The sequence below is a fragment of the Montipora capricornis genome, chromosome 2 (genome assembly GCF_036669925.1).
Source record: "Montipora capricornis isolate CH-2021 chromosome 2, ASM3666992v2, whole genome shotgun sequence".
Taxonomy (NCBI): Eukaryota; Metazoa; Cnidaria; class Anthozoa; order Scleractinia; family Acroporidae; genus Montipora; species Montipora capricornis.
Genome location: NC_090884.1, coordinates 65,574,452 through 65,583,685, shown reverse-complemented (window position 1 = coordinate 65,583,685; position 9,234 = coordinate 65,574,452). Strand labels below are relative to the sequence as shown.

Below are 9,234 nucleotides of genomic sequence, written 5' to 3'. Positions count from 1 at the left end.
TGAAGTTCCATTTCTCTTCATGCTTAGTCCCAGTTTTCCCCCCGCGACTGGCAAGTGAAAATGAACGGGTTCTTCCAATGCAGCGCGAGTTATACTTTACAAGTGACAATTTTGTCATTATTTTTGCGACACCTTTGTTTTGATGAGAACGGAGAAATCGCACCACCCATCAGTAAGTTTAAAACTAACCGTATTATCAAAGCAATATTTAGCTAATATTTTATTGCAAATCGATTCTTTATTGTTGTACGGCAATCTATACTTTTAATAAAGAGCGGATGTATATTGGCCCGAAAGATCAATAGCCGCCTAGGATCCTCGCCTTAGAACACGGGTTACACTACTCAAAATAATGTCAAACCTGTTAGCGACCGCTCGAGCAGGATTTGCTTTTGCGGTGGAATTGCAGGTCGTCCAGATCCAGGGTGTCCAAGTGGCATCTTTCCTGGGGACCGCTTTAACGAAAAGCTCGCATGTTTCCTTCGTCAGGCGGAAATGAGTTTGAAATTCGTCAAAAAAATAAGAAGGTAAAGTGCGTTCAAAATAGTCGCGGACTCGATTTAAATTTAAATTCTGAGATACACAATGCCGTCGCTGACATCTGAAAGCCCGTTTACTCAGAGTCGTATAATAACTCTATGGCCAGTTGAAGTGTTGTTCTAATATTGCTATCGAGTTTCGCCAAATTTGGCGCCAACTCATGAACTTGACTGCTTGGAACTTGGAAGGCATGAGGAAGACTGTCCGAGTAAATCCTGAACGATTGCTGTAGATTATGTGCATGTAATCTGAAATTGCAATTCGGAGATTATAAAAAAACACCCTTTTTAATATCGACCGAAAGCTGGTTTAAATCAAGGGAGACCATGAATGAACCACCGATCGACGATGGAATCATCACACCTCAAGCCAAGAACTCTCTATAGCGGAATGTCGATTTAGTATCTAATTGTAACTACTCAAGTACAAGTTCTGATCGTTAATCCAAGTTCCCGTGTTGATGTGTTCTCTCCGTTTGACGAGAAAACTAAATCAGTGATCTGAAAACTGTTGCCAATTTAATATTGCAGAACCTGAATGTGCGAAGCGAGCTCGGAAACCCTTAATTTGTCTCTTTGATTCTGTATTAAAGAGGTCGAGCCCAGACGACCTCGCAGCATATTCCAACAACATTTTATTTCACAAAGCTGAGATATGGTGTCCATTATGGGTATTGTTCCTCAAAGGTGCCTTTAATGTTAAAGATTCACCAGAGAGTAAATTGAAGGCGAAAATTTCCCTTGCCCTGTCGACCTCAGTATCTGCGAAACGATCACAAGCAACGTTTTTGATGACAATATTTATCTTTCGCCAAAGTGAAGTTCGTGTATATCAAACGTGGGTAGAATAACCATAACATCTTTGCCGGAAAGCAACTCCCTCGCAGCAGTCTCCTACTCGTTCTTGAGCAAAATTTCTCGTTCATTTTTAATGTTTAGATAGGGAAAAGCTTTTGATATACTTCCTTCGATGGTCGACGTTATTTCAAAGAAGGGACAAACTTAACGAAGGTCTGAAGTAACATTCTTGATATCAGCAATCAGAAATTTCCGTCCTATCAGTGACCAAGGTATTACAAAAACCCTAGTTTTCGGGAAGGCGGTATTTTACAGTGCCCCTCCCCATTCTCCGCGTGTTATTTGCCTTTCGCGCCAACAATACCGCCAGCTGCACAGGCGTGAGCGAGTTTTCCTTGCATTACTTATCCAAAAAATTGAGGGACTATTTATTTGATACTAAGGTATCGAAATTTTTGGCTGAATTTCAATACGAATACAGGTTCCACATGTTGTTCTCGCCAAACAACTGTTGCGTTTCTGCCGCATTTTTAGGTTAAATCCGGTCACTTAATTTGTTCAAGAAAAAAAGCCCCAAGCCCGTCGCCATGGACAGGAAATCTTTCAAAGCCCGTTCGGCTTTTTCCCGACCCGGTCATCGTACGAACCGTCCCTTACCACATTAGCATGAGATTTGCTCATTTCAAGGTCACTTTCCAGCAAGCTGGAATTTATATACCCCCTCGGAGCTTGAGGGGTCAAAGAGCAAATGCTCATCTCCTCGTCATGTTTAGCAGTTTTAGCGCCTTGACGAGTCAAATGCTCATAAAACTCAGTTTCCAAGTTGGCCATAGCACTCATTTGAAACATTCAAGGTCCAATTGAAACCACTTACAATCGTCTTCCACTTGTAATGGTCCAGTGAAAAAGCTGCACGCAGCGCGGTAGAGACCTTCGATCGCAAGGGCTCTCGGAAACGATGGGTCTACGGCAAATGTCGAGCGTTCTTGTTCGGCGCCGACTATTTACGAAGAGTGTCTACATCTTAGTGGACGAGTGACACAATTGCATATCGCAGTGCCAACAACAACTCGTTCCTACGCTTTGCGTATCCACGAGTTAAAAAGGATAACTGAAGAGTTAAAAGGGTTCGAGAAATGACTGTTTAAAGGAGTCCATAGCATCTGTTTGGTAGTTAAGAGCCACACCCCTTAAGCAGCTGCGAGGAAAGCCTGGAAGAAAATTCAGTTTCTTAGTTGGCTTGATAGCTCAGTTGATAGAGCAGTGCTTGGCAATCGCATGGTCATGGGTTCTGGGGCCCGTTCATTCCTGGATTTTGTCCAGGCTTTCTTTGCATCTGCTTAAGTTTCTGCCTAAGTGCGATGATCTCCAACTCTCATGTATTTCAATTTCCGTTGTTCAAATAAAAGGTAAAGGTATAGTCACTTTATTTAAAGGGGCTAGGTCACGCTATTTTAGGTAATTTTGTTTAATTTTGTTAATTATGAGTTCTAAACGTCATATTGGCAGAGCAAGAGTCTTTCATTTGCAAAATCACGGCCACATAACAACTGAGAATGATTTTCAAGCTTTGTAAATGACATTTTGATATAGACTGATATAAATTTGAAAAAAGGTGGGCCGACGTTTTTCAAATTTACCCAAACTCAATCCATTTCAATCCTCTCCAGTTTTGTCCATCCATGTCCCTTCTTGGCTTCCCTGTGTTTTGTTAGAGTTCTTCTATAGTTTTGAACAGTTATTTTGATATTTTAGTTAATTCTATGACCATTCGATCAGTGCTGAAATTGCCTAAAATAGCGTGACCTAGCCCCTTTAACGTCGGTAGTTCCTCGTAGCAGCTACAAGGCTGGTATTAATGGAAGCCGACAGCGCGCCTTGTTCCCTCCTCCCTCTGTCATTTATAGCCACGCGGATCAGAGGAAAGTCGGCAGACCTTGAACTCACCAAGGATCGAACTGGGGACCCCTTGCTCCGAAAGCCACGCACTAATCAACTGAGCTACGCCTGCTCCTAAATATATCAAAATTTGATAAACTGTGTGTCATAAGCCTCCACAAGTTTATGGATTTTTTCACTGAATACTTGATATATAAGAAAAAAAAAATAAAACGTAGTCAATGTGAACTGTTTTATTGGGAGACGTCACTTGGAGTGCATTGTCGGGATCTCATTCCCAACCACCAATGATTTCAGAACGTTTGCTCCTTAGGTGCGCATAGGAAATGAACGCAATGGCTATTGTGCAAATACAAGGCAGAAATATTATGAGGGCTGTAAAATATGCGAACGGGTATCAACTAGTTGACAGTAGGGACCGCAAAGCGATTCAAAAATCCTTTGCACAAAAGGAAAGGGGATTAGAGGTTGTTTGAAGTTTGGATCAGTATTATCTGTCTGTCTGTCTGTTTGCAGCTGTTGGTAGACAAATCGTTGTTAAGATAGTAGGCGTTGCCAATGGTGTAACCATTCTCACTACACAGTTGAGGCGGCGATCAGTTTGGATCAGTGTGGAAAGATGAAAAATGTCATCATTCACTTCTCGTTTTCAATTTACCTTCCTCATCAGATTCAGTAGCTTTTTGTGCCCCGTTTTGGGCTGAAATTAACGCACTTTTGTTACCTTACATGCATTTCGTGCTTATTTTTCAGGATCACACGAGTGGCTGCGAATACTTGAAAGTTCCATGTGTACATACTGAGTGTGATTGGACGGGGGAAAAAGCTCTGCTTCCCGAGCACCTGGAAATCGAATGCGACTTTCGGCTAGTGCCTTGTGAATTTTGTCATTCTTCAGTAGTCTCTCGAAAGATGAAGGTATGTTATCTATTGTAAATACGCGTTGCGCACGACCTTTTTGAAAAACTCGTGCCGGACAGTGCGGTGATTAATCATGTTTATCTTCGCCATATTGCTTTGAGTTAATGATAATATATAGATTCAGCCAAGCCTAAAAGCTGAGCTCCCGTTTCTAACCCCAGAAAGCAATGTAGTGTACATGCTAATTTCTCCAATTTCGTCGCCTCTTCTCTCCTGCTCTTTCCTGCTCTTTATCTCGTTGCTTGTCACCAATATGATTTCCCGCCAGAAAAACTGGGGTTGCCAAATGCAACGCTGCCACGCGATTTCCCGCTAAGGAAAATTGCCCGAACACTCCCGTCCCCAGAGGCTGTCCTGCCTCCCCACCTCCACGCCGACAGTCTGTAGGGGCGGACGGGCGGACGGATTGACGTACATGACTTCATAATCAAAATTTCTCGCATTGATAGACTTCCCAAAAAAATCGTACCCTTAGTGCTTCGCTGTCGCCCTTGCGCGCCTGCGCTCCGCTATTACACAGTGAAGTAAGCTTCAGTTTCCAGAATTTCGTGGAGAAAATCGTTGTGGCATTCCAATAAAATCAACTATTGCACGGTTAAAAACCCACACAATGTTAGAACAGAGAAGATGACTTTGCTCATGTTTTAGTGGTCTCTCTTTCTAGTATATCATAGTCGCATAGGCGGCCTCAAGCTGAATACAAATGAATGAATGAGTGAACGACCGAACGAATGAACGAATGCATACCATATGAAGAGAAGCACATGACTTTGAAGCGTGTAACTTGAAACTCTTTTTCTTGAAACAAAGCTGGGGATTTTAGGACACCAATTTTATGCCCAAACATAGACAAAAATAAGATCGAAGCTGCACACGCGGGAAAATGCACGAGCTACGTTACATCCAAATAAGGAAATTTTTAATCTCAAAAAAACCTCAGCTATGAACCAGAGATAAACGCTTCAAGGTCATGAGCTTCTGATATGAATGAATGAATGAATGAATGAATGAATGAATGAATGAATGAATCTTGCATAAAAATCAAGTTCGGAGAAGAGTAACGAACGAAAACGTTTATCAGTGTGGAACGAGCTACATATGCAGTGGATACCGGGCAACTTCTTTTTCATTTTTCATTTAAAATTTATTGAAAGTACATTTCATTAATTTACACAAGTATTCGACACTATTTACACAGTGCTCTTCGTCATTCCTTTCTTGTAGGATCACCAGGACAATGAATGTCCTGTTTTTCCAATTGATTGTGATAAGTGCAATAAAGCAAGAATTCCTCGAGGAAAGGTGAGTTGACCTGAGACTTTCACTTACACAGAGTAAAGCAGTTTGCTTTTCGTCGCTCAGTTGTAGTGTGACTGGGCTTCTCTCATACAAATACATGCTCCAACATTCTGTCCGTAAACCAGAGCTACCTTACCTTTTGTAAACAGCGTGGATTTAAATACTTCTTAAACGAGTCCGAAGGCAGCACTGTAAGTTATGGCTCGCAATTTATGGCCCGAGTGTTGAGCACGAAAGCCATAATTTGAACTGGAACAAAGATATTTGTTGTCGGTATCTTCTGGTAATCAAACTGGAAAGGAAAGCACACTGGCAAGAAGTCAAGTGGGCAATGGAGTGAGGTGCGGGATTGAGGAAAATGATTTCAGTTAATTTTTAACGAAACGAGGCAGGATACAATGTGCTCTTTTGTTTTTCATAAGGTGCAAATGAGATGCAAGGTGGTTTTCTGCAATCCCACACCTTAGTGAGACAGTGCTGCTAAATTGGCCAACCATATTACGCGCACTATGAGAGAAAGAGCGAGATATATCATAAAGCTCTTTAAATCGGTTGTTTCCCAAGGAAAAGCCCTGTGCATTGTGCTGCTCTACCTCTGCCATGTTCGACAAGATGGTTGTAACAGAGATATCCATAACAGTGTAATTGTTAAGTGCCTTCTTTATTCAAATATCAATGCTACGCGGCCAACGTTTGAATTATCGTACCCCTTCTCGTTACTCTCTCGTGATCAGTCAAAAGCATTTTAAAGTGCCACTATGATAAAAAAATCACTACCTTTTTTCCTTCAAATTTTGAAAGTGTACTTGCTTAACACCTGACTGGCAAAATTTTGAACTTTGATTTTTATTCAAAGGCTGTTTACTTTGAATGTACCGAGTTTTGGACTTCACGGGCCGCCATTACCCACGTTCAAAACTGACCGATTGGACCTCAGAGGGTTGGATCTAGGGAATAGTGTCGTCATTTACTCAATAGCTTAAGAGTAATGCATATAAATTCAGCCGCGTACACGCGCATTGCATTCTTAAACTAGCGAGCCATTGACGTCATTTTCAGCTCGATCCAGCTTTCTGAAGATTTAAAGTTAGTAACGATGGATCATTAAATAGAAAAAAAAATACATTTAGAATAAACAGGTGCCTTTTTTAAATCAAGGCTTAAAACTTGGTGTCACTTAGTGCTTAGTTAACATAGTTTTGAACTCCAAAGAAAACGAAGAATTTCTTTATTTTTTGGTCATAGTAGCACTTTAGTTAAAGAGAAAATCCTAAGACTCTCGTCTAAGGACGGGGTTAGGGGTGAGGTGGGTGGCTCTTAGAACTTGGTCTATTAGTTGTAGGAAGTTTCGCTCCTCAAGAGAAAGGAAAGCGACAGTGGCGATCAATTTAAGTGGATTGATTAGAAGTAACAAAACACTTTCTTATAACCTTACAGCTGGCAGATCATCAAAATCCTATTATGGGAGATTGCGAGGGAATACAAGGTCCGTGTCCATTTTCTCAGATTGGTTGCTCCAAGACAGAGGTAAGCTTGACATCCTATTTTTAAATACAACGTTACAACTGGATAAATTTTGGTAAAAGAAAAAGTGGTCTTGGTTATAAGATTTATGAGCAGAAAATTATTTCTGCGAAGCCTATAATGACATGACATCAACATCTGTTTGCGAAATATTGACTTACTCTCATTGAAGAATACCTTGCAAAATTCAGTACACACTCAACTTGTTATATTTGCTTCTTAAATTATAATCCGCCGTATCAGGGCAAAGCTTCAAGTGTTCTGCGTCTGATTTCAAGGACGACGTATTGCGTAGATTGCGTATCCAATATAAAGGAGTGTTTTGCTTTACAGGTCCTCAGCCAAAAGGAGAAGAAAGAACATTTGATAAATGAGAACATTCATCACAACGTTCTCGTTCTCCAGTTCGCTCTTCGCGTGAGCGGAGAAATGGAATCCGTCCTGAGATCTGATCCGAGGAATGTGTCTAGAAGACAACAAATATTTGCGAACTACGACAATGTTATCCAAGATATCCTTAACCAGATTCAAATACATTCAGAGGTAAGAAGAAATCTACAGGAAAAATTGCTTGAACACAGTGAGAGGATTACATCGTTGGAGAGAAAGGTCGCGACAGCGAATATATCAGCTGGGTCCGGTGGGGCATCTGCTCAACGTGTTTCTGAGGGTGAAGGCAGCTCAACCAGTGCTGATATCACGAGAAGAGTGATAAATCTAGAGAACAAAACTGCAGACCACGAAGTACTTATGGTGGAAAACAATCGCACCGCGATGGAAACAAGTCGAGAAGCTGCCAATCTTAGGAGACAGCTTGATACTGTGCAGGAGACTACACGAAGGACAGAGCGAAGGATGGAGTCCATTGAGCACACACTGGCTCTGAGGAATGTCACCCTTGCTGATTTAGAAGAGTACGTGCGACAACAAGAGTTTTCAAGCTACGACGGCCAGTTGACGTGGAAGATTACTGAATTTGCTCGAAAACGAAACGAAGCCGTGAGTGGCCAACAAGTGTCTTTCTACAGCCCGTGCTTCTTCACCAGTCGCTATGGCTACAAAATGTGCGCACGTATCTATTTGAATGGAGACGGCATGGGGCGAGGCTCACACATCTCGGTGTTCTTTGTTGTCATGCGCGGACAATACGATGCATTACTCCGCTGGCCATTCAGACAGAAGGTGACCTTCATGCTATTGGATCAAGACAATGTTGAACACGTGATTGATGCCTTCAGACCTGATCCAAGCAGCTCATCCTTCCAGAGACCAAGAAGGGAAACAAACATCGCCAGTGGTTGCCCCATGTTCTGTTCCATCGCGGAACTGAATAATCATGCATATGTGCGTGACGACACCATGTTTTTGAAAGTCATCGTGGATACCGCGGATTTGTAGGAGAGGTTGGCCTGTGTGGAAGGTGCGAAAAATGGGAATTGAGATTTGGAAGCAGACGCGTGCAAGAGGGTCAGGGATAGCGGATCTTAGATCTTAGATCTTAGATCCGGTATTCGCGCCTTTCTCGCGCGCCTAATTCCAATTTCCTCGTTCCTTCTTCTAGCACCTTCCACGCAGGCTATAAACGGGTCAAAACCAAATCAACCGTAGCTTTCAAGATTTTATTAACCCATTGACTCCTGAGAGTGAAAGTTAACAAATTTTAGGCTCTGTCTAACACCAGACGATTTTACTCATCAACTTGGAACGTCCTGGGGTGCCTGTGGAGGAGTGAATTGGTTAACCAGATGAAAACTATGTCCCCTCCATTAACCCATTGACTCCTAGGAGTAACACTTAACAGATTTCACTCTGTCTAACACCAGACGATTTTACCCGTCAACTGGGGGGAGTCCTGGGGTGCCTGTGGAGGAGTGAATTGGTTAACCAGATAAAAAGGGGGAGTCCTGGGCTGCCTGAGGAGTCAGTGGGTTGAAGCGTCGGTTGTATTGAATCGGTAAATCCTTCTAAGAGATAAGGTTTGTCAGGAGCCCATCACTCGGAGCGTGCAACTTACCTATTTTCGTGCAACGGCGTTTTCACAAGTAAGGTTATTTTTAGATACGCCTTTCCCGCGAATTAGTTTTCAAAAGCCAATCAGAAGCGGTGCATAATTAATAACAGTTTATTATTAATTATGCACCGCTTCTGATTGGCTTTTGAAAACTAATTCGCGGGAAAGGCGTATCTAAAAATAACCTTACTTGTGAAAACGCCGTTTCACAGACGCTGTATGGAAGTTGCACGCTCCGGGTGA

At 42.1% G+C, this 9,234-nt stretch overlaps 1 protein-coding gene across 1 annotated transcript in view; it reads left to right on the top strand.

Moving 5' to 3' along the window:
• Nucleotides 1-9,002, top strand: part of LOC138031671 (TNF receptor-associated factor 2-like) — a 34,096-nt gene extending 25,094 nt beyond the window's left edge. Inside the window, exons 7-10 of the mRNA XM_068879326.1 lie at nucleotides 3,990-4,154; nucleotides 5,382-5,459; nucleotides 6,894-6,983; nucleotides 7,314-9,002. Coding sequence (XP_068735427.1) covers nucleotides 3,990-4,154; nucleotides 5,382-5,459; nucleotides 6,894-6,983; nucleotides 7,314-8,378 — 1,398 coding nt within the window. The 3' untranslated portion in view covers nucleotides 8,379-9,002. The remainder of the gene's footprint in view (nucleotides 1-3,989; nucleotides 4,155-5,381; nucleotides 5,460-6,893; nucleotides 6,984-7,313) is intronic.
• Nucleotides 9,003-9,234: the final 232 nt, after the last annotated feature.